The 27,609-nt window shown below is 34.7% G+C and overlaps 1 protein-coding gene across 4 annotated transcripts in view; it reads right to left on the bottom strand.

Moving 5' to 3' along the window:
• LOC127731865 (uncharacterized) overlaps positions 1-27,609 on the bottom strand; it is a 136,671-nt gene that overhangs the window by 91,451 nt on the left and 17,611 nt on the right. For all 4 annotated transcript variants that reach the window (XR_007995855.1, XR_007995856.1, XR_007995857.1 and 1 more), the window contains exon 2: positions 8,749-8,800. Coding sequence is in view for 1 of the 4 variants with exons in the window: in XM_052240731.1 (XP_052096691.1) it covers positions 8,749-8,800 (52 nt within the window). In the remaining 3 variants the exon portion in view is untranslated. The remainder of the gene's footprint in view (positions 1-8,748; positions 8,801-27,609) is intronic.

The following is a 27,609-nucleotide window of genomic DNA, read 5'->3' as shown; positions in this document are numbered from 1 at the left end:
CATAAACTGTATGATACTATATAAGAAATATCTAAGCAACATCTTGCGAAACAAAAATTTTACGCGAGAACAAAATTAGGCGGAAGAAAAAAAAAAAAAACAAGAGGCTCTAAAGAGCCTGTGTCGCTCACCTTGGTATATGTGCATATTAAACAATGGACACAGATGGATTCATGACAAAATTGTGTTTTGGTGATGGTGATGTGTTTGTAGATCTTACTTTACTGAACATTCTTGCTCCTTACTATTATCTCTATCTATAATGAACTTGGCCCAGTAGGTTCAGTGGATATTATTTTGTAAAAATTTACAAAAATTTACAAAATTTATGAAAATTGTAAAAATTGACTATAAAGGGCAATAACTCCTTAAGGGGTCAATTGACAATTTTGGTCATGTTGACTTATTTGTAGATCTAACTTTGCTGTACATTATTGCTGTTTCCAGTTTATCTCTATCTATAATAATATTCAAGATAATAACCAAAAGCTGCAAAATTTTCTTAAAATTACCAATTCAGGGGCAGCAACCCAACAACATGTTGCCCGATTGGTCTGAAAATTTCAGGGCAGATAGATCTTGACCTAATGAACAATTTTATACCATCAGATTTGCTCTTAATGCTTTGGTTTCAGAGATATGAGCCAAAAACTGCATTTTACCCTATGTATTATTTTTTTGCCATGTCGGCCATCTTGATTTGCGGGCAGGGTCATCGGACACATTTTTTAAACTAGATACCCTAATGATGATTGTGGACAATTTTGGTTAAATTTGTCTTAGTAGTTTCAGAGGAGAAGATTTTTGTAAAAGATTACAAAAATTTACGAAAAATGGTTAAAAATTGACTATAAAGGGCAATAACTCCTTAAGGGGTCAACTGACCATTTTGGTCAAGTTGACTTATTTGTAGATCATACTTTGCTGAACATTATTGCTGTTTACAGTTTATCTCTATCTATAATAATATTCAAGATAATAACCAAAAACGGCAAAATTTCCTTAAAATTACCAATTCAGGGGCAGCAACCCAACAACGGGTTGTCCGATTCATCTGAAAATTTCAGGGCAGATAGATCTTGACCTGATAAACAATTTACCCCAGTCAGATTTGCTCTAAATGCTTTGGTTTCAGAGATATAAGCCAAAATCTACATTTTACCCCTATGTTCTATTTTTAGCCATGGCGGCCATCTTGGTTGATTGGCGAGGTCATCGGACACATTTTTTAAACTAGATACCCCAATGATGATTGTGGCCAAGTTTGGTCAAATTTGGCCCAGTAGTTTCAGAGGAGAAGATTTTTGTAAAAGTTTACGGACGACGGACGCAAAGTGATGAGAAAAGCTCACTTGACCTTTCAGGTCAGGTGAGCTAATAATAATAATAATAATAATAATCAGAACAAATACAATAGGTCTTTCCACAGAAAAGTGGAAAGACCTAATAAATCTATAAATGTAGAGCTTGATTAACTATTTAATATCCCAACCCTCCAATTGTGGTATGGAACCTTGTGCTTAAATTTCTTACACATCCATACACTTATACTAAAGTTATTGTCTTTAAACTAATTTATTTTCCATGAACCAGTGATGTATACCACAAAAATAGTTCTCTAAAATTGATATGGTGTTTTTATCTATTTTCAACTATGACCCGAATTAAAATTTCTGTTAATTTTCCTATAACGTCTCTGAATTTAGATTCTGAGCAAATATGTAATAAAAGCATAGTTTCTGACACAGACATGACAGAATAAATGTGGTATAAGTTCTTAAATAATTTCAAAATTAGACATTTACCAATTATGGTCCATTATTCAAATTCTAAATACATGGTTGGATTCAGCATATCAAATAACCACATTGTTTCATTTTTTTGTTAAAATCAAACTAAGTTTTATTTTGGATACTTTGGATCTTTATGGGGTCCAGTTTGAAAAACAAGCCCAAAATCAAAAATTTTAAACACTGTTAGATTGCACACATTAAAGAACACCAATGATTTATTTTTTGAAGAAATCAAACAGTCTAATTTTGGACCCAAATTTGGACCAACTTTGAAAACCAAGCACAAAATCAAAAAATTTAAAACACTGTTATATTGACCATATCAAATAACACAAACAATTTAATTTTTGATGTTATCAAACAATGTTCAATTTTGGACCCCAATTTGAACCATGTTGAATACTGTGCCCAAAATCAAATATCTAAATACAAGCTTCGATTCAGCATATCAAAGAAGCCCAACTATTTTTTTTTCTTTAAATCAAACAAAGTTTAATTTTGGACCCTTTGGACCTTAATGTGGGCCGACCATGCCCCAAATCAAAAATCTTAATACACCTTTAGATACAGCATATCAAAGAACTCCAAGAATTCAATTTTTTTTAAATAAAAAAAAAGTTGTATTTCGGACGCATGGACCTTAATCATGTTAATGTGGATCAATTTGAAAACAGGCCTCAGATTTAAAAAATCTTATAACACAATTAGATCCAGTATATCAAGGAACACAAATAGTTCAATTTCTAAAGAAATCAAACAAAGTTTAATTTTGGACCCTTTGGACCTTAATATGAATCATTTCAAAAACAGACCCTAAAATCCAAATATTAAATACCTAATTAGATTCAGCATATTAAAGACCCCAAAGAATTCAAGACTATTGAATTAAACACCACTGAAATTGCTAAACAATTAGCAATTTATACAAAGTATTGGTTTGGGCCTCTTTTAACTAAACCAATAAGGTTATAACACCTAAAATCAATACCAAACTATATTATATGGTATAACAACTTGTGGCACAATTAAATAGCAATAAATAGGCTTATACTCAAATTATTGTCCAGAAAACAGAAAATCCTTGTTTTTTTTGCCCCTTTTCAGCCCCTTATTATTAAACGGTTTGGACCATGACCCCTAAAATCACTCTCAACATTCCTTTTGAAGTATGGAACCTTGTAGTAAAGTTTCATAGAAACCCACTCTAATACACAAATTAGTGTCCTGAAACATGAAAAATGCTTGTTTTGACCCCTTTTTGGTCCTTACTTACTAAATAGCTACAACAATAACCCCCAAAATAAATCCCATCCTTCCTATTGTGGAATGCAACCTTGTGCTTAAATTTTATACAGATATATACAGTTATACAAGTTATTGTCTGTGAACCAGACAAATAATTGTTTTTGTTAGGCTCTTTCTGGTCCCTAATTCCTAAACAGCTACTATAATAACCCCCGAAAAAAAACCCAACCTTCCTATTGTGGTATGGAACCTTGTGCTAAAATTGAATAGAGATCCATACACTTATATTCAAGTTATTGCCTGCAACCTAGAAAAATAATTGTCTTCTGCCCCTTTTCGACCCCTAATTATTAAACGGTATGGGCCATGACACTCAAAAATTCGTAAGGGTTCCGCAGAACCCAGTGTCTCGCCTACTTTTGCCGTTAGTCGCAGGCTCAACAAAAATGGGGAAAATTTGTTTAAACATTTTCCTCTAGATACTATCTTTTGATTGTAAGAAGCTTCTGTCCAAGTCTGGTAAGAATCTAGGATGGTTTAAGGAACTTATAAATGTTTTTAAAACTTTAACTGCAGACTATATGTAATGTTAACTGGAAGAAAAACTAAGTCCAGTAGTATACGAAAAAACAGGTAATAAATTTTTACAAAATTTCTTTCTAGATACTGTCTTATGATCATAAACAAGCTTCTGTCCAAGTTTGGAAGAAATCCAGGATAGATTAAGAAAGTTATTAAAATTTTAAAAACTTTAACCACAGAGTGAATGTAATGTTAACTGGCAGAAAAACTAAGTCTATTTATAAGTGAAATACGGATAAACAGGATTTTTTTTTTTTGCCAAATTTACTTCTGGATACTGTCTTATGAATGATCATAAACAAGCTTCTGTCCAAGTTTGGTAGAAATCCAGGATAGTTTAAGAAAGTTATTAAAATTTCAAAAACTTTAACCACAGAGTGAATATTTGTGGATGCCCCCACTGACGACGACGACGGAATGTAGGATCGCTATGTCTCGCTTTTGCGACTTTTTTTGCGACAAAAGTCGCTGGCTCGACAAAACTCATTCTAAACTTCTTTGAAGTATGGAACCTTGTGGTAAAATTTCATAGAAATCTATATTCTTATACACCAATTATTGTCCTGAAACATGAAAAATGCTTGTTTTTGGCCCCTTTTTGGTCCCTAATTCCTAAACAGCTACGACAATAACCTTTACAAAAATTTACAAAATTTATGAAAATTGTAAAAAATTTACTATAAAGGGCAATAACTCCTTAAGGGGTCAATTGACAATTTTGGTCAGTTTGACTTATTTGTAGATCTTACTTTGCTGTACATTATTGCTGTTCACAGTTTATCTCTATCTATTATAATATTCAAGATAATAACCAAAAGCTGCAAAATTTTCTTAAAATTACCAATACAGGGGCAGCAACCCAACAACCTGTTGCCTGATTGGTCTGAAAATTTCAGGGCAGATAGATCTTGACCTAATGAACAATTTTATTCTGTAAGATTTGCTCTTAATGCTTTGGTTTCAGAGATATGAGCCAAAAACTGCATTTTACCCTATGTTCTATTTTTTAGCCATGTCGGCCATCTTGGTTCGCGGGCGGGGTCATCAGACACATTTTTTAAACTAGATACCCTAATGATGATTGTGGACAAGTTTGGTTAAATTTGTCTCAGTAGATTCAGAGGAGAAGATTTTTGTAAAAGATTACAAAAATTTACGAAAAATGGTTAAAAATTGACTATAAAGGGCAATAACTTCTTAAGGGGTCAACTGACCATTTTGGTCAAGTTGACTTATTTGTAGATCTTACTTTGCTGAACATTATTGCTGTTTGCAGTTTATCTCTATCTATAATAATATTCAAGATAATAACCAATAAAATGCTTCGCTGGGCGCAGCTTGATATGACCGCAGAGGTCGAACCCTGAACAGCTGGGGCAAGTATGGACACAACATTCAAGCTTGATACAGCTCTGAATTTGGATTGTGATTAAATATTTGACACAGCATAGGTTTCTGACACAGAAAGAATGTGGTCTAAGAACTTCAATTTTTTTAATTTACCTATTATGGTCCAATGTCCAAAATCAAAATACATGGTTAGATTCAGCATATTCAATTTTTGTTGAAATCAAACAAAGTTTAATTTTGGACCCCAACTTGGACAAACTTGAAAACTGGTCCCATAATCAAAAATCTAAACACATGTTTAGATTCAGCATATCAAAGTACCCCAAGAATTCAATTTTTGTTAAAATCAAACTAAGTTTAATTTTGGACCCTTTGGACCTTAATGTAGACCAATTTAAAAAACGGGACCCAAAATTAAAAATCTAAAAACACGGTTAGATTTGGCATATCAAAGAACCCCAATAATTCAATTTTTGATGAAATCAAACAAAGTTTAAATTTGGACCCTTTTGACCTCAATATGAACCAATTTGATAGCGGGCCCACAAATAAAAAATCTAAATACATGGTAAGATTCAGCATATCAAAGAACTCCATATATTCAATTTTTGTTGAAATCAAACAAAGTTTAATTTTGGACCCCAATTTGGACCAACTTGAAAACTGGGCCAAAAATCTAAAATCTAAATACATGTTTAGATTCAGCATATCAAAGAACCCCATATATTCAATTTTTGTTGAAATCAAACAAAGTTTAATTTTGGACCCCAACTTGGACCAACTTGAAAACTGGGCCCATAATCAAAAATCTAAACACATGTTTAGATTCAGCATATCAAAGAACCCCAAAAATTCAATTTTTGTTAAAATCAAACTAAGTTTAATTATGGACCCTTTGGACCTTAATGTAGACCAATTTAAAAAACGGGACCCAAAATTAAAAATCTAAATACACGGTTAGATTTGGCATATCAAAGAACCCCAATAATTCAATTTTTGATGAAATCAAACAAAGTTTAATTTTGGACCCTTTTGACCTAAATATGAACCAATTTGATAGCGGGCCCACAAATAAAAAATCTAAATACATGGTAAGATTCAGCATATCAAAGAACCCCATATATTCAATTTTTGTTGAAATCAAACAAAGTTTAATTTTGGACCCCAGTTTGGACCAACTTGAAAACTGGGCCAAAAATCTAAAATCTAAATACATGTTTAGATTCAGCATACCAAAGAACCCCATATATTCAATTTTTGTTGAAATCAAACAAAGTTTAATTTTGGACCCCAACTTGCACCAACTTGAAAACTGGGCCCATAATCAAAAATCTAAACACATGTTTAGATTCAGCATATCAAAGAACCCCAAGAATTCAATTTTTCTTAAAATCAAACTAAGTTTAATTTTGGACCCTTTGGACCTTAATGTAGACCAATTTAAAAAACGGGACCCAAAATTTAAAATCTAAATACACGGTTAGATTTGGCATATCAAAGAACCCCAATAATTCAATTTTTGATGAAATCAAACAAAGTTTAATTTTGGACCCTTTTGACCTCAATGTGGACCAATTTGATAACGGGGCCCAAAAATCTAAATACATGGTTAGATTCAGCATATCAAAGAACCCCATATATTCAATTTTTGTTGAAATCAAACAAAGTTTAATTTTGGACCCCAATTTGGACCAACTTGAAAACTGGGCCCGAAATAAAAAATCTAAACACATGTTTAGACTCAGCATATCAAAGAATCCCAAGAATTCAATTTTTGTTAAAATCAAACTAAGTTTAATTTTGGACCCTTTGGACCTTAATGTAGACCTCAATATGAACCAATTTGATAGTGGGGTCCGCAAATAAAAAATCTAAATACATGGTTAGATTCAGCATATCAAAGAACCCCATATATTCAATTTTTGTTGAAATCAAACAAAGTTTAATTTTGGACCCTTTGGACTTAATGTAGACCAATTTGAAAACTGGATCCAAAATTAAAAATCTAAATACACGGTTAGATTCGGCATAACAAATAAATAAATGTGGTCAAAGATTTTACAAATCTAATGCGCCATACTGTGCAATTAAAGATTACTTCTTGAAATTTTTCAATATTTGAAATTTGAAAAAAAAATAATATTTGAAGAATAATTCTTTTTAATTTCTGAAATCTGAAATGAGAAAAAATTGACCCCCCACAATTTCTTTTTACCCCCCCCCTTTTTTCCCCCAAACCATAATTACCCATTTAAATTTACCATAGTGCTAACTTAATCTATTTTATAATAGAATTTAAAATATAGTGTCAAATCTTTCATATGGATTTTTTTGTAAAAAAAAAAGATGCAACATTTGCAGATATTTTTACTGGTCTTCCTTTATAAATATGCATTTCTTTAAACATAATTTAAAAGCAGTGTAAGGGAAGTAACCAAAACGTTGTATTTGGATTACCTCCCTTACACTGTTTTAAATTATCTTAATTGTTCATTAACCATTACTTTATACATAATTTAAAAGCAGTGTAAGGGAGATAATTTCAATGATGTATTTGATTTATCTCCCTTACACTGCTTTAAATTATGTTTTGTACTAAAGTATTTGTCCATTAACCAGGACAACCTTGTTTTTCCCCCTTTTTTGCCCCTAATTCTTAAACGGTTTGAGCCATAACCCCCCAAAGCAAATCCTAACCATCCCTTTGTGGTATGGAAACTTGTAGTATAATTTCAGAGAGATCCATACACCGTTCCACAGTTATTGTCTGGAAACTAGAAAATGCTTATTTTTGGCCCCTTTTTGGCCCCTAATTCCTTAACTGTTGGTACCATAACCCCCAAAATCAATCCCCACCTTCCTTTTGTTGTATTGAACGTTATGGTAAAATTTCATAGAGATTCATTCACTTAAACTAAAGTTAGAGTGCGAAAACTAATGCGTCCTCGGATGACGACGCCGGACGACGACGACGACGACGCCAACGTCATACCAATATACGACCACAAAATTTTTTTTGCGGTCGTATAAAAACGGCAAAATTTCCTTAAAATTACCAATTCAGGGGCAGCAACCCAACAACGGGATGTCAGATTCATCTGAAAATTTCAGGGCAGATAGATCTTGACCTGATAAACAATTTTACCCCATGTCAGATTTGCTCTAAATGCTTTGGTTTCAGAGATATAAGCCAAAATCTACATTTTACCCCTATGTTCTATTTATAGCCATGTCGGCCATCTTGGTTGGTTGACTGGGTCATCGGACACATTTTTTAAACTAGATACCCTAATGATGATTGTGGCCAAGTTTGGTTAAATTTGGCCTAGTAGTTTCAGGAGAAGATTTTTGTAAAAGTTAACGGACACCGACAACGGACGACGGACGCCAAGTGATGAGAAAAGCTCACTTGGCCCTTTGGGCCAGGTGAGCTAAATAGCTAGGACAATAGCCCCCCAAAACAATCCCAACCGTTCTTTAGTGGTATGGAATGTTGTGCTAAAATTTCATAGAGATCCATGAACTTATAATCAAGTTATTGTCTGCGAACCAAAATGTCTTCAGATGCAGACGCAGACAACACCATAACATAATACTACTGCAAATAAATTTGCGGTCGTACAAAAAAATCGCAATAATAAATGCACGCAATAATTTCGAATTTACGGTATGTAGTTGGCCACAAAAGATCCTGATATGAACTCTGCCAGACAGACATATACACCAAACACTTTTAAAATACCAAATATTTATTACAAAAATTATTAATGAAAATTACCTTCCATCCCTTGACCAGCAGTCACACCTGAAGATTCCTCTGACATGACAGACTGAAAAATAAGGAATATGCACTGTGAATATACCTTTACTCATATTTCTTGTAGAACTATTAAATTTCTAAAATATAAACCCCCCAAAAATAATATACAATAAAAATGTTACACATTATATAATATATTTATCGATAAAATTTTCATATTTTCCAAAAAATTGTGAGGCCCAGAGTAAAAGTGTACACTCAGGTTGTTTTTGAATTTACTTTGTGTTTATTTGCAAGAGCATTTTAAATGCACCTTTGAATCGAAAATTATTCCAACTGTAGAATATTCTAATATTCTGTGACCTTACACTTGTTACCATTTGTCTTGATTATGTCTCCGTCAATTTTTGGATAACCTCCATTTGAAGTATGTAATTTGTGGTAAATTAAGTATAGATATGTTCAACCGTAAAATAAAATTGTCCCTTAAGCTAAGATAGTATTTGGGGTATAACTAAACTATATAGGCTCGAAGGAGCCTGTATACGGCTTACCCAGCATTTTTGCCCCTCAAAATTTATACAATGCAACAAGAATATTTGTGTTTATTGGAAAATTTGTGCCAAAACCTGTCTTGCTGATCATTTTTGCTCAACCAGGTTTTGTAGTTTAAAGATAAAAAGCAGAAATGAAAATTAGACAAGAGCCTCAAACAAGAGTGTATCGCTTGAGAACCTTCGCATTTTGGCAAAAACTAAATTGGATTGATTGATTGATTGTTGGTGTTTAACACCACTTTCAGTACTATTGTCTATATCGTGGTGGTAAGGATTGATTGATTGTTGATGTTTAACACCACTTCCAGTACTATTGTCTATATCGTGGTGGTAAGGATTGATTGATTGTTGGTGCTTAACACCACTTTCAAATTCAGTACTATTGTCTATATCGTGGTGGTAAGGATTGATTGATTGTTGGTGTTTAACACCACTTTCAGTACTATTGTCTATATCGTGGTGGTAAGGATTGATTGTTGATGTTTAACACCACTTTCAGTTCTATTGTCTATATCGTGGTGGTAATGATGGATTGATTGTTGGTGTTTAACACTACTTTCAGTACTATTGTCTATATCTTGGTGGTAAGGATTGATTGATTGATTGTTGGTGTTTAACACCACTTTCAGTACTATTGTCTATATCATGGTGGTAATGATGGATAGATTGTTGATGTTTAACACTACTTTCAGAACTATTGTCTATATCGTAATGGTGAGGATTGATTGATTGTTGGTGCTTAACACCACTTTCAGTACTATTGTCTATATCGTGGTGGTAAGGATTGATAGATTGTTGATGTTTAACACTACTTTCAGAACTATTGTCTATATCGTGGTGGTGTGGATTGATTGATTGTTGGTGCTTAACACCACTTTCAGTACTATTATCTATATCGTGGTGGTAAGGATTGATAGATTGTTGATGTTTAACACCACTTTCAGTACTATTATCTATATCGTGGTGGTGAGGATTGATTGATTGTTGGTGTTTAACACCACTTCCAGTACTATTGTCTATATCGTGGTGGTAAGGATTGATTGATTGTTGGTGCTTAACACCACTTTCAAATTCAGTACTATTGTCTATATCGTGGTGGTAAGGATTGATTGATTGTTGGTGTTTAACACCACTTTCAGTACTATTGTCTATATCGTGGTGGTAAGGATTGATTGTTGATGTTTAACACCACTTTCAGTTCTATTGTCTATATCGTGGTATTAAGGATTGATTGATTGTTGGTGTTTAACACCACTTTCAGTTCTATTGTCTATATCGTGGTGGTAAGGATTGATTGTTGATGTTTAACACCACTTTCAGTACTATTATCTATATCGTGGTGGTGAGGATTGATTAATTGTTGGTGTTTAACACCACTTTCAGTACTATTGTCTATATCGTGGTGGTAAGGATTGATTGATTGTTGATGTTTAACACCACTTTCAGTACTATTGTCTATATCTTGGTGGTAAGGATTGATTGTTGGTGTTTAACACAACTTTCAGTACTATTGTCTATTTAGAGGTGGTAAGGATTGATTGATTGTTGGTGTTTAACACCACTTTCAGTACTATTGTCTATATCGTGGTGGTAAGGATTGATTGTTGGTGTTTAACACCACTTTCAGTACTATTGTCTATATCTTGGTGGTAAGGATTGATTGATTGTTGGTGTTTAACACCACTTTCAGTACTATTGTCTATATCGAGGTGGTAAGGATTGATTGATTGTTGGTGTTTAACACCACTTTCAGTACTATTGTCTATATCGAGGTGGTAAGGATTGATTGTTGGTGTTTAACACCACTTTCAGTACTATTGTCTATTTAGAGGTGGTAAGGATTGATTGATTGTTGGTGTTTAACACCACTTTCAGTACTATTGTCTATATCGTGGTGGTAAGGATTGATTGTTGGTGTTTAACACCACTTTCAGTACTATTGTCTATATCTTGGTGGTAAGGATTGATTGATTGTTGGTGTTTAACACCACTTTCAGTACTATTGTCTATATCGAGGTGGTAAGGATTGATTGATTGTTGGTGTTTAACACCACTTTCAGTACTATTGTCTATATCGAGGTGGTAAGGATTGATTGTTGGTGTTTAACACCACTTTCAGTACTATTGTCTATTTAGAGGTGGTAAGGATTGATTGATTGTTGGTGTTTAACACCACTTTCAGTACTATTGTCTATATCGTGGTGGTAAGGATTGATTGTTGGTGTTTAACACCACTTTCAGTACTATTGTCTATATCTTGGTGGTAAGGATTGATTGATTGTTGGTGTTTAACACCACTTTCAGTACTATTGTCTATATCGAGGTGTTAAGGATTGATTGATTGTTGGTGTTTAACACCACTTTCAGTACTATTGTCTATTTAGAGGTGGTAAGGATTGATTGATTGTTGGTGTTTAACAACACTTTCAGTACTATTGTCTATATCGTGGTGGTAAGGATTGATTGATTGATTGTTGGTGTTTAACACCACTTTCAGTTCTATTGTCTATATTGTGGTGGTAAGGATGGATTGATTGTTGATGTTTAACACCACTTTCAGTACTATTGTCTATATCGTGGTGGTAAGGATTGATTGATTGTTGGTGTTTAACACCACTTTCAGTACTATTGTCTACATCGAGGTGGTAAGAATTGATTGTTGATGTTTAACACCACTTTCAGTACTATTGTCTATATCGTGGTGGTAAGGATTGATGGATTGATTGTTGGTGTTTAACACCACTTTCAGTACTATTGTCTATATCATGGCGGTAAGGATTGATTGATTGTTGGTGTTTAACACCACTTTCAGTACTATTGTCTATATCGATGTGGTAAGGATTGATTGATTGTTGGTGTTTAACACCACTTTCAGTACTATTGTCTATATCGAGGTGGTAAGGATTTGTTGATTGTTGATGTTAAACACCACTTTCAGTTCTATTGTCTATATCTTGGTGGTAAGGGTTGATTGATTGTTGATGTTTAACACCACTTTCAGTACTATTGTCTATATCGTGGTGGTAAGGATTGATTGTTGGTGTTTAACACCACTTTCAGTACTATTGTCTATATCTTGGTGGTAAGGATGGATTGATTGTTGGTGTTTAACACCACTTTCAGTACTATTGTCCATATCATGGTGGTAAGGATTGATTGATCGTTGGTGTTTAACACCACTTTCAGTACTATTGTCTATATCGTGGTGGTAAGGATTGATTGTTGGTGTTTAACACCACTTTCAGTACTATTGTCTATATCTTGGTGGTAAGGATTGATTGATTGTTGGTGTTTAACACCACTTTCAGTACTATTGTCTACATCGTGGTGGTAAGGATTGATTGTTGATGTTTAACACCACTTTCAGTACTATTGTCTATATCGTGGTGGTAAGGAGAGATTGATTGTTGATGTTTAACACCACTTTCAGTACTATTGTCTATATCGTGGTGGTAAGGATTGATTGTTGGTGTTTAACACCACTTTCAGTACTATTGTCTATATCGTGGTGGTAAGGATTGATTGATTGTTGGTGTTTAACACCACTTTCAGTACTATTGTCTATATCTTGGTGGTAAGGATTGATTGATTGTTGATGTTTAGCACCACTTTCAGTACTATTGTCTATATCATGGTGGTAAGGATTGATTGATTGTTGATGTTTAACACCACTTTCAGTACTATTGTCTATATCGAGGTGGTAAGGATTGATTGTTGGTGTTTAACACCACTTTCAGTACTATTGTCTATTTAGAGGTGGTAAGGATTGATTGATTGTTGGTGTTTAACACCACTTTCAGTACTATTGTCTATATCGTGGTGGTAAGGATTGATTGATTGATTGTTGGTGTTTAACACCACTTTCAGTTCTATTGTCTATATTGTGGTGGTAAGGATGGATTGATTGTTGATGTTTAACACCACTTTCAGTACTATTGTCTATATCGTGGTGGTAAGGATTGATTGAGTGTTGGTGTTTAACACCACTTTCAGTACTATTATCTATATCGAGGTGGTAAGAATTGATTGTTGATGTTTAACACCACTTTCAGTACTATTGTCTATATCGTGGTGGTAAGGATTGATGGATTGATTGTTGGTGTTTAACACCACTTTCAGTACTATTGTCTATATCATGGTGGTAAGGATTGATTGATTGTTGGTGTTTAACACCACTTTCAGTACTATTGTCTATATCGATGTGGTAAGGATTGATTGATTGTTGGTGTTTAACACCACTTTCAGTACTATTGTCTATATCGAGGTGGTAAGGATTTGTTGATTGTTGATGTTAAACACCACTTTCAGTTCTATTGTCTATATCTTGGTGGTAAGGGTTGATTGATTGTTGATGTTTAACACCACTTTCAGTACTATTGTCTATATCGTGGTGGTAAGGATTGATTGTTGGTGTTTAACACCACTTTCAGTACTATTGTCTATATCGTGGTGGTAAGGATTGATTGATTGTTGGTGTTTAACACCACTTTCAGTACTATTGTCTATATCTTGGTGGTAAGGATTGATTGATTGTTGATGTTTAGCACCACTTTCAGTACTATTGTCTATATCATGGTGGTAAGGATTGATTGATTGTTGATGTTTAACACCACTTTCAGTACTATTGTCTATATCGTGGTGGTAAGGATTGATTGCTTGTTGGTGTTTAACACCACTTTCAGTACTATTGTCTATATCGTGGTGGTAAGGATTAATTGTTGGATGTTTAACACCACTTTCAGTACTATTGTCTATATCGTGGTGGTAAGGATTGATTGTTGGTGTTTAACACCACTTTCAGTACTATTGTCTATATCTTGGTGGTAAGGATTGATTGATTGTTGGTGTTTAACACCACTTTCAGTACTATTGTCTACATCGTGGTGGTAAGGATTGATTGTTGATGTTTAACACCACTTTCAGTACTATTGTCTATATCGTGGTGGTAAGGAGAGATTGATTGTTGATGTTTAACACCACTTTCAGTACTATTGTCTATATCGTGGTGGTAAGGATTGATTGTTGGTGTTTAACACCACTTTCAGTACTATTGTCTATATCGTGGTGGTAAGGATTGATTGATTGTTGGTGTTTAACACCACTTTCAGTACTATTGTCTATATCTTGGTGGTAAGGATTGATTGATTGTTGATGTTTAGCACCACTTTCAGTACTATTGTCTATATCATGGTGGTAAGGATTGATTGATTGTTGATGTTTAACACCACTTTCAGTACTATTGTCTATATCGAGGTGGTAAGGATTGATTGTTGGTGTTTAACACCACTTTCAGTACTATTGTCTATTTAGAGGTGGTAAGGATTGATTGATTGTTGGTGTTTAACACCACTTTCAGTACTATTGTCTATATCGTGGTGGTAAGGATTGATTGATTGATTGTTGGTGTTTAACACCACTTTCAGTTCTATTGTCTATATTGTGGTGGTAAGGATGGATTGATTGTTGATGTTTAACACCACTTTCAGTACTATTGTCTATATCGTGGTGGTAAGGATTGATTGAGTGTTGGTGTTTAACACCACTTTCAGTACTATTATCTATATCGAGGTGGTAAGAATTGATTGTTGATGTTTAACACCACTTTCAGTACTATTGTCTATATCGTGGTGGTAAGGATTGATGGATTGATTGTTGGTGTTTAACACCACTTTCAGTACTATTGTCTATATCATGGTGGTAAGGATTGATTGATTGTTGGTGTTTAACACCACTTTCAGTACTATTGTCTATATCGATGTGGTAAGGATTGATTGATTGTTGGTGTTTAACACCACTTTCAGTACTATTGTCTATATCGAGGTGGTAAGGATTTGTTGATTGTTGATGTTAAACACCACTTTCAGTTCTATTGTCTATATCTTGGTGGTAAGGGTTGATTGATTGTTGATGTTTAACACCACTTTCAGTACTATTGTCTATATCATGGTGGTAAGGATTGATTGTTGGTGTTTAACACCACTTTCAGTACTATTGTCTATATCATGGTGGTAAGGAGAGATTGATTGTTGATGTTTAACACCACTTTCAGTACTATTGTCTATATCGTGGTGGTAAGGATTGATTGTTGGTGTTTAACACCACTTTCAGTACTATTGTCTATATCGTGGTGGTAAGGATTGATTGATTGTTGGTGTTTAACACCACTTTCAGTACTATTGTCTATATCTTGGTGGTAAGGATTGATTGATTGTTGATGTTTAGCACCACTTTCAGTACTATTGTCTATATCATGGTGGTAAGGATTGATTGATTGTTGATGTTTAACACCACTTTCAGTACTATTGTCTATATCGTGGTGGTAAGGATTGATTGCTTGTTGGTGTTTAACACCACTTTCAGTACTATTGTCTATATCGTGGTGGTAAGGATTAATTGTTGGATGTTTAACACCACTTTCAGTACTATTGTCTATATCGTGGTGGTAAGGATTGATTGTTGGATGTTTAACACCACTTTCAGTACTATTGTCTATATCATGGTGGTAAGGATTGATTGATTGTTGGGTGTTTAACACCACTTTCAGTACTATTGTCTATATCGTGGTGGTAAGGATTGATTGATTGTTGGTGCTTAACACCACTTTCAGTACTATTGTCTATATCGTGGTGGTAAGGATTGATTGATTGTTGGTGTTTAACACCACTTTCAGTTCTATTGTCTATATCTTGGTGGTAAGGGTTGATTGATTGTTGGTGTTTAACACCACTTTCAGTTCTATTGTCTATATCTTGGTGGTAAGGGTTGATTGATTGTTGATGTTTAACACCACTTTCAGTACTATTGTCTATATCGTGGTGGTAAGGATTGATTGAGTGTTGGTGTTTAACACCACTTTCAGTACTATTATCTATATCGAGGTGGTAAGAATTGATTGTTGATGTTTAACACCACTTTCAGTACTATTGTCTATATCGTGGTGGTAAGGATTGATGGATTGATTGTTGGTGTTTAACACCACTTTCAGTACTATTGTCTATATCATGGTGGTAAGGATTGATTGATTGTTGGTGTTTAACACCACTTTCAGTACTATTGTCTATATCGATGTGGTAAGGATTGATTGATTGTTGGTGTTTAACACCACTTTCAGTACTATTGTCTATATCGAGGTGGTAAGGATTTGTTGATTGTTGATGTTAAACACCACTTTCAGTTCTATTGTCTATATCTTGGTGGTAAGGGTTGATTGATTGTTGATGTTTAACACCACTTTCAGTACTATTGTCTATATCGTGGTGGTAAGGATTGATTGTTGGTGTTTAACACCACTTTCAGTACTATTGTCTATATCGTGGTGGTAAGGATTGATTGATTGTTGGTGTTTAACACCACTTTCAGTACTATTGTCTATATCTTGGTGGTAAGGATTGATTGATTGTTGATGTTTAGCACCACTTTCAGTACTATTGTCTATATCATGGTGGTAAGGATTGATTGATTGTTGATGTTTAACACCACTTTCAGTACTATTGTCTATATCGTGGTGGTAAGGATTGATTGCTTGTTGGTGTTTAACACCACTTTCAGTACTATTGTCTATATCGTGGTGGTAAGGATTAATTGTTGGATGTTTAACACCACTTTCAGTACTATTGTCTATATCGTGGTGGTAAGGATTGATTGTTGGTGTTTAACACCACTTTCAGTACTATTGTCTATATCTTGGTGGTAAGGATTGATTGATTGTTGGTGTTTAACACCACTTTCAGTACTATTGTCTACATCGTGGTGGTAAGGATTGATTGTTGATGTTTAACACCACTTTCAGTACTATTGTCTATATCGTGGTGGTAAGGAGAGATTGATTGTTGATGTTTAACACCACTTTCAGTACTATTGTCTATATCGTGGTGGTAAGGATTGATTGTTGGTGTTTAACACCACTTTCAGTACTATTGTCTATATCGTGGTGGTAAGGATTGATTGATTGTTGGTGTTTAACACCACTTTCAGTACTATTGTCTATATCTTGGTGGTAAGGATTGATTGATTGTTGATGTTTAGCACCACTTTCAGTACTATTGTCTATATCATGGTGGTAAGGATTGATTGATTGTTGATGTTTAACACCACTTTCAGTACTATTGTCTATATCGAGGTGGTAAGGATTGATTGTTGGTGTTTAACACCACTTTCAGTACTATTGTCTATTTAGAGGTGGTAAGGATTGATTGATTGTTGGTGTTTAACACCACTTTCAGTTCTATTGTCTATATCGTGGTGGTAAGGATTGATTGATTGTTGGTGTTTAACACCACTTTCAGTTCTATTGTCTATATCGTGGTGGTAAGGATTGATTGTTGATGTTTAACACCACTTTCAGTACTATTATCTATATCGTGGTGGTGAGGATTGATTGATTGTTGGTGTTTAACACCACTTTCAGTACTATTGTCTATATCGTGGTGGTAAGGATTGATTGATTGTTGATGTTTAACACCACTTTCAGTACTATTGTCTATATCTTGGTGGTAAGGATTGATTGTTGGTGTTTAACACAACTTTCAGTACTATTGTCTATTTAGAGGTGGTAAGGATTGATTGATTGTTGGTGTTTAACACCACTTTCAGTACTATTGTCTATATCGTGGTGGTAAGGATTGATTGTTGGTGTTTAACACCACTTTCAGTACTATTGTCTATATCTTGGTGGTAAGGATTGATTGATTGTTGGTGTTTAACACCACTTTCAGTACTATTGTCTATATCGAGGTGGTAAGGATTGATTGATTGTTGGTGTTTAACACCACTTTCAGTACTATTGTCTATATCGAGGTGGTAAGGATTGATTGTTGGTGTTTAACACCACTTTCAGTACTATTGTCTATTTAGAGGTGGTAAGGATTGATTGATTGTTGGTGTTTAACACCACTTTCAGTACTATTGTCTATATCGTGGTGGTAAGGATTGATTGTTGGTGTTTAACACCACTTTCAGTACTATTGTCTATATCTTGGTGGTAAGGATTGATTGATTGTTGGTGTTTAACACCACTTTCAGTACTATTGTCTATATCGAGGTGGTAAGGATTGATTGATTGTTGGTGTTTAACACCACTTTCAGTACTATTGTCTATATCGAGGTGGTAAGGATTGATTGTTGGTGTTTAACACCACTTTCAGTACTATTGTCTATTTAGAGGTGGTAAGGATTGATTGATTGTTGGTGTTTAACACCACTTTCAGTACTATTGTCTATATCGTGGTGGTAAGGATTGATTGTTGGTGTTTAACACCACTTTCAGTACTATTGTCTATATCTTGGTGGTAAGGATTGATTGATTGTTGGTGTTTAACACCACTTTCAGTACTATTGTCTATATCGAGGTGTTAAGGATTGATTGATTGTTGGTGTTTAACACCACTTTCAGTACTATTGTCTATTTAGAGGTGGTAAGGATTGATTGATTGTTGGTGTTTAACACCACTTTCAGTACTATTGTCTATATCGTGGTGGTAAGGATTGATTGTTGGTGTTTAACACCACTTTCAGTACTATTGTCTATATCTTGGTGGTAAGGATTGATTGATTGTTGGTGTTTAACACCACTTTCAGTACTATTGTCTATATCGAGGTGGTAAGGATTGATTGATTGTTGGTGTTTAACACCACTTTCAGTACTATTGTCTATATCGAGGTGGTAAGGATTGATTGTTGGTGTTTAACACCACTTTCAGTACTATTGTCTATTTAGAGGTGGTAAGGATTGATTGATTGTTGGTGTTTAACACCACTTTCAGTACTATTGTCTATATCGTGGTGGTAAGGATTGATTGTTGGTGTTTAACACCACTTTCAGTACTATTGTCTATATCTTGGTGGTAAGGATTGATTGATTGTTGGTGTTTAACACCACTTTCAGTACTATTGTCTATATCGAGGTGGTAAGGATTGATTGATTGTTGGTGTTTAACACCACTTTCAGTACTATTGTCTATATCGAGGTGGTAAGGATTGATTGTTGGTGTTTAACACCACTTTCAGTACTATTGTCTATTTAGAGGTGGTAAGGATTGATTGATTGTTGGTGTTTAACACCACTTTCAGTACTATTGTCTATATCGTGGTGGTAAGGATTGATTGTTGGTGTTTAACACCACTTTCAGTACTATTGTCTATATCTTGGTGGTAAGGATTGATTGATTGTTGGTGTTTAACACCACTTTCAGTACTATTGTCTATATCGAGGTGTTAAGGATTGATTGATTGTTGGTGTTTAACACCACTTTCAGTACTATTGTCTATTTAGAGGTGGTAAGGATTGATTGATTGTTGGTGTTTAACAACACTTTCAGTACTATTGTCTATATCGTGGTGGTAAGGATTGATTGATTGATTGTTGGTGTTTAACACCACTTTCAGTTCTATTGTCTATATTGTGGTGGTAAGGATGGATTGATTGTTGATGTTTAACACCACTTTCAGTACTATTGTCTATATCGTGGTGGTAAGGATTGATTGATTGTTGGTGTTTAACACCACTTTCAGTACTATTATCTATATCGAGGTGGTAAGAATTGATTGTTGATGTTTAACACCACTTTCAGTACTATTGTCTATATCGTGGTGGTAAGGATTGATGGATTGATTGTTGGTGTTTAACACCACTTTCAGTACTATTGTCTATATCATGGCGGTAAGGATTGATTGATTGTTGGTGTTTAACACCACTTTCAGTACTATTGTCTATATCGATGTGGTAAGGATTGATTGATTGTTGGTGTTTAACACCACTTTCAGTACTATTGTCTATATCGAGGTGGTAAGGATTTGTTGATTGTTGATGTTAAACACCACTTTCAGTTCTATTGTCTATATCTTGGTGGTAAGGGTTGATTGATTGTTGATGTTTAACACCACTTTCAGTACTATTGTCTATATCGTGGTGGTAAGGATTGATTGTTGGTGTTTAACACCACTTTCAGTACTATTGTCTATATCTTGGTGGTAAGGATGGATTGATTGTTGGTGTTTAACACCACTTTCAGTACTATTGTCTATATCATGGTGGTAAGGATTGATTGATCGTTGGTGTTTAACACCACTTTCAGTACTATTGTCTATATCGTGGTGGTAAGGATTGATTGTTGGTGTTTAACACCACTTTCAGTACTATTGTCTATATCTTGGTGGTAAGGATTGATTGATTGTTGGTGTTTAACACCACTTTCAGTACTATTGTCTACATCGTGGTGGTAAGGATTGATTGTTGATGTTTAACACCACTTTCAGTACTATTGTCTATATCGTGGTGGTAAGGAGAGATTGATTGTTGATGTTTAACACCACTTTCAGTACTATTGTCTATATCGTGGTGGTAAGGATTGATTGTTGGTGTTTAACACCACTTTCAGTACTATTGTCTATATCGTGGTGGTAAGGATTGATTGATTGTTGGTGTTTAACACCACTTTCAGTACTATTGTCTATATCTTGGTGGTAAGGATTGATTGATTGTTGATGTTTAGCACCACTTTCAGTACTATTGTCTATATCATGGTGGTAAGGATTGATTGATTGTTGATGTTTAACACCACTTTCAGTACTATTGTCTATATCGAGGTGGTAAGGATTGATTGTTGGTGTTTAACACCACTTTCAGTACTATTGTCTATTTAGAGGTGGTAAGGATTGATTGATTGTTGGTGTTTAACACCACTTTCAGTACTATTGTCTATATCGTGGTGGTAAGGATTGATTGATTGATTGTTGGTGTTTAACACCACTTTCAGTTCTATTGTCTATATTGTGGTGGTAAGGATGGATTGATTGTTGATGTTTAACACCACTTTCAGTACTATTGTCTATATCGTGGTGGTAAGGATTGATTGAGTGTTGGTGTTTAACACCACTTTCAGTACTATTATCTATATCGAGGTGGTAAGAATTGATTGTTGATGTTTAACACCACTTTCAGTACTATTGTCTATATCGTGGTGGTAAGGATTGATGGATTGATTGTTGGTGTTTAACACCACTTTCAGTACTATTGTCTATATCATGGTGGTAAGGATTGATTGATTGTTGGTGTTTAACACCACTTTCAGTACTATTGTCTATATCGATGTGGTAAGGATTGATTGATTGTTGGTGTTTAACACCACTTTCAGTACTATTGTCTATATCGAGGTGGTAAGGATTTGTTGATTGTTGATGTTAAACACCACTTTCAGTTCTATTGTCTATATCTTGGTGGTAAGGGTTGATTGATTGTTGATGTTTAACACCACTTTCAGTACTATTGTCTATATCGTGGTGGTAAGGATTGATTGTTGGTGTTTAACACCACTTTCAGTACTATTGTCTATATCGTGGTGGTAAGGATTGATTGATTGTTGGTGTTTAACACCACTTTCAGTACTATTGTCTATATCTTGGTGGTAAGGATTGATTGATTGTTGATGTTTAGCACCACTTTCAGTACTATTGTCTATATCATGGTGGTAAGGATTGATTGATTGTTGATGTTTAACACCACTTTCAGTACTATTGTCTATATCGTGGTGGTAAGGATTGATTGCTTGTTGGTGTTTAACACCACTTTCAGTACTATTGTCTATATCGTGGTGGTAAGGATTAATTGTTGGATGTTTAACACCACTTTCAGTACTATTGTCTATATCGTGGTGGTAAGGATTGATTGTTGGTGTTTAACACCACTTTCAGTACTATTGTCTATATCTTGGTGGTAAGGATTGATTGATTGTTGGTGTTTAACACCACTTTCAGTACTATTGTCTACATCGTGGTGGTAAGGATTGATTGTTGATGTTTAACACCACTTTCAGTACTATTGTCTATATCGTGGTGGTAAGGAGAGATTGATTGTTGATGTTTAACACCACTTTCAGTACTATTGTCTATATCGTGGTGGTAAGGATTGATTGTTGGTGTTTAACACCACTTTCAGTACTATTGTCTATATCGTGGTGGTAAGGATTGATTGATTGTTGGTGTTTAACACCACTTTCAGTACTATTGTCTATATCTTGGTGGTAAGGATTGATTGATTGTTGATGTTTAGCACCACTTTCAGTACTATTGTCTATATCATGGTGGTAAGGATTGATTGATTGTTGATGTTTAACACCACTTTCAGTACTATTGTCTATATCGAGGTGGTAAGGATTGATTGTTGGTGTTTAACACCACTTTCAGTACTATTGTCTATTTAGAGGTGGTAAGGATTGATTGATTGTTGGTGTTTAACACCACTTTCAGTACTATTGTCTATATCGTGGTGGTAAGGATTGATTGATTGATTGTTGGTGTTTAACACCACTTTCAGTTCTATTGTCTATATTGTGGTGGTAAGGATGGATTGATTGTTGATGTTTAACACCACTTTCAGTACTATTGTCTATATCGTGGTGGTAAGGATTGATTGAGTGTTGGTGTTTAACACCACTTTCAGTACTATTATCTATATCGAGGTGGTAAGAATTGATTGTTGATGTTTAACACCACTTTCAGTACTATTGTCTATATCGTGGTGGTAAGGATTGATGGATTGATTGTTGGTGTTTAACACCACTTTCAGTACTATTGTCTATATCATGGTGGTAAGGATTGATTGATTGTTGGTGTTTAACACCACTTTCAGTACTATTGTCTATATCGATGTGGTAAGGATTGATTGATTGTTGGTGTTTAACACCACTTTCAGTACTATTGTCTATATCGAGGTGGTAAGGATTTGTTGATTGTTGATGTTAAACACCACTTTCAGTTCTATTGTCTATATCTTGGTGGTAAGGGTTGATTGATTGTTGATGTTTAACACCACTTTCAGTACTATTGTCTATATCATGGTGGTAAGGATTGATTGTTGGTGTTTAACACCACTTTCAGTACTATTGTCTATATCATGGTGGTAAGGAGAGATTGATTGTTGATGTTTAACACCACTTTCAGTACTATTGTCTATATCGTGGTGGTAAGGATTGATTGTTGGTGTTTAACACCACTTTCAGTACTATTGTCTATATCGTGGTGGTAAGGATTGATTGATTGTTGGTGTTTAACACCACTTTCAGTACTATTGTCTATATCTTGGTGGTAAGGATTGATTGATTGTTGATGTTTAGCACCACTTTCAGTACTATTGTCTATATCATGGTGGTAAGGATTGATTGATTGTTGATGTTTAACACCACTTTCAGTACTATTGTCTATATCGTGGTGGTAAGGATTGATTGCTTGTTGGTGTTTAACACCACTTTCAGTACTATTGTCTATATCGTGGTGGTAAGGATTAATTGTTGGATGTTTAACACCACTTTCAGTACTATTGTCTATATCGTGGTGGTAAGGATTGATTGTTGGATGTTTAACACCACTTTCAGTACTATTGTCTATATCATGGTGGTAAGGATTGATTGATTGTTGGGTGTTTAACACCACTTTCAGTACTATTGTCTATATCGTGGTGGTAAGGATTGATTGATTGTTGGTGCTTAACACCACTTTCAGTACTATTGTCTATATCGTGGTGGTAAGGATTGATTGATTGTTGGTGTTTAACACCACTTTCAGTTCTATTGTCTATATCTTGGTGGTAAGGGTTGATTGATTGTTGGTGTTTAACACCACTTTCAGTTCTATTGTCTATATCTTGGTGGTAAGGGTTGATTGATTGTTGATGTTTAACACCACTTTCAGTACTATTGTCTATATCGTGGTGGTAAGGATTGATTGAGTGTTGGTGTTTAACACCACTTTCAGTACTATTATCTATATCGAGGTGGTAAGAATTGATTGTTGATGTTTAACACCACTTTCAGTACTATTGTCTATATCGTGGTGGTAAGGATTGATGGATTGATTGTTGGTGTTTAACACCACTTTCAGTACTATTGTCTATATCATGGTGGTAAGGATTGATTGATTGTTGGTGTTTAACACCACTTTCAGTACTATTGTCTATATCGATGTGGTAAGGATTGATTGATTGTTGGTGTTTAACACCACTTTCAGTACTATTGTCTATATCGAGGTGGTAAGGATTTGTTGATTGTTGATGTTAAACACCACTTTCAGTTCTATTGTCTATATCTTGGTGGTAAGGGTTGATTGATTGTTGATGTTTAACACCACTTTCAGTACTATTGTCTATATCGTGGTGGTAAGGATTGATTGTTGGTGTTTAACACCACTTTCAGTACTATTGTCTATATCGTGGTGGTAAGGATTGATTGATTGTTGGTGTTTAACACCACTTTCAGTACTATTGTCTATATCTTGGTGGTAAGGATTGATTGATTGTTGATGTTTAGCACCACTTTCAGTACTATTGTCTATATCATGGTGGTAAGGATTGATTGATTGTTGATGTTTAACACCACTTTCAGTACTATTGTCTATATCGTGGTGGTAAGGATTGATTGCTTGTTGGTGTTTAACACCACTTTCAGTACTATTGTCTATATCGTGGTGGTAAGGATTAATTGTTGGATGTTTAACACCACTTTCAGTACTATTGTCTATATCGTGGTGGTAAGGATTGATTGTTGGTGTTTAACACCACTTTCAGTACTATTGTCTATATCTTGGTGGTAAGGATTGATTGATTGTTGGTGTTTAACACCACTTTCAGTACTATTGTCTACATCGTGGTGGTAAGGATTGATTGTTGATGTTTAACACCACTTTCAGTACTATTGTCTATATCGTGGTGGTAAGGAGAGATTGATTGTTGATGTTTAACACCACTTTCAGTACTATTGTCTATATCGTGGTGGTAAGGATTGATTGTTGGTGTTTAACACCACTTTCAGTACTATTGTCTATATCGTGGTGGTAAGGATTGATTGATTGTTGGTGTTTAACACCACTTTCAGTACTATTGTCTATATCTTGGTGGTAAGGATTGATTGATTGTTGATGTTTAGCACCACTTTCAGTACTATTGTCTATATCATGGTGGTAAGGATTGATTGATTGTTGATGTTTAACACCACTTTCAGTACTATTGTCTATATCGAGGTGGTAAGGATTGATTGTTGGTGTTTAACACCACTTTCAGTACTATTGTCTATTTAGAGGTGGTAAGGATTGATTGATTGTTGGTGTTTAACACCACTTTCAGTACTATTGTCTATATCGTGGTGGTAAGGATTGATTGATTGATTGTTGGTGTTTAACACCACTTTCAGTTCTATTGTCTATATTGTGGTGGTAAGGATGGATTGATTGTTGATGTTTAACACCACTTTCAGTACTATTGTCTATATCGTGGTGGTAAGGATTGATTGAGTGTTGGTGTTTAACACCACTTTCAGTACTATTATCTATATCGAGGTGGTAAGAATTGATTGTTGATGTTTAACACCACTTTCAGTACTATTGTCTATATCGTGGTGGTAAGGATTGATGGATTGATTGTTGGTGTTTAACACCACTTTCAGTACTATTGTCTATATCATGGTGGTAAGGATTGATTGATTGTTGGTGTTTAACACCACTTTCAGTACTATTGTCTATATCGATGTGGTAAGGATTGATTGATTGTTGGTGTTTAACACCACTTTCAGTACTATTGTCTATATCGAGGTGGTAAGGATTTGTTGATTGTTGATGTTAAACACCACTTTCAGTTCTATTGTCTATATCTTGGTGGTAAGGGTTGATTGATTGTTGATGTTTAACACCACTTTCAGTACTATTGTCTATATCATGGTGGTAAGGATTGATTGTTGGTGTTTAACACCACTTTCAGTACTATTGTCTATATCATGGTGGTAAGGAGAGATTGATTGTTGATGTTTAACACCACTTTCAGTACTATTGTCTATATCGTGGTGGTAAGGATTGATTGTTGGTGTTTAACACCACTTTCAGTACTATTGTCTATATCGTGGTGGTAAGGATTGATTGATTGTTGGTGTTTAACACCACTTTCAGTACTATTGTCTATATCTTGGTGGTAAGGATTGATTGATTGTTGATGTTTAGCACCACTTTCAGTACTATTGTCTATATCATGGTGGTAAGGATTGATTGATTGTTGATGTTTAACACCACTTTCAGTACTATTGTCTATATCGTGGTGGTAAGGATTGATTGCTTGTTGGTGTTTAACACCACTTTCAGTACTATTGTCTATATCGTGGTGGTAAGGATTAATTGTTGGATGTTTAACACCACTTTCAGTACTATTGTCTATATCGTGGTGGTAAGGATTGATTGTTGGATGTTTAACACCACTTTCAGTACTATTGTCTATATCATGGTGGTAAGGATTGATTGATTGTTGGGTGTTTAACACCACTTTCAGTACTATTGTCTATATCGTGGTGGTAAGGATTGATTGATTGTTGGTGCTTAACACCACTTTCAGTACTATTGTCTATATCGTGGTGGTAAGGATTGATTGATTGTTGGTGTTTAACACCACTTTCAGTTCTATTGTCTATATCTTGGTGGTAAGGGTTGATTGATTGTTGGTGTTTAACACCACTTTCAGTACTATTGTCTATATCGAGGTGGTAAGAATTGATTGATTGTTGCTGTTTAACACCACTTTCAGTACTATTGTCTATATCTTGGTGGTAAGGGTTGATTGATTGTCGGTGTTTAACACCACTTTCAGTACTATTGTCTATATCGTGGTGGTAAGGATTGATTGTTGATGTTTAACACCACTTTCAGTACTATTGTCTATATCTTGGTGGTAAGGATTGATTGATTGATTGTTGGTGTTTAACACCACTTTCAGTACTATTGTCTATATCGTGGTGGTAAGGATTAATTGTTGGTGTTTAACACAACTTTCAGTACTATTGTCTATATCTTGGTGGTAAGGATTGATTGTTGGTGTTTAACACCACTTTCAGTACTATTGTCTATATCTTGGTGGTAAGGATTGATTGATTGATTGTTGGTGTTTAACACCACTTTCAGTACTATTGTCTATATCTTGGTGGTAAGGATTGATTGATTGATTGTTGGTGTTTAACACAACTTTCAGTACTATTGTCTATATCTAGGTGGTAAGGATTGTTTGTTGGTGTTTAACACCACTTTCAGTACTATTGTCTATATCTTGGTGGTAAGGATTGATTGATTGATTGTTGGTGTTTAACACCACTTTCAGTACCATTGTCTATATCGAGGTGGTGAGGATTGATTGATTGTTGGTGTTTAGCACCACTTTCAGTACTATTGTCTATATCTTGGTGGTAAGGATTGATTGATTGTTGATGTTTAGCACCACTTTCAGTACCATTGTCTATATCGAGGTGGTGAGGATTGATTGATTGTTGGTGTTTAGCACCACTTTCAGTACTATTGTCTATATCGT

The sequence above is a fragment of the Mytilus californianus genome, unplaced genomic scaffold, assembly GCF_021869535.1.
Source record: "Mytilus californianus isolate M0D057914Y unplaced genomic scaffold, xbMytCali1.0.p SCAF_21, whole genome shotgun sequence".
Lineage (NCBI taxonomy): Eukaryota > Metazoa > Mollusca > Bivalvia > Mytilida > Mytilidae > Mytilus > Mytilus californianus.
The sequence above is the reverse complement of the archived record's forward strand: the minus strand, read 5'-3'. Positions and strand labels throughout refer to the sequence as shown.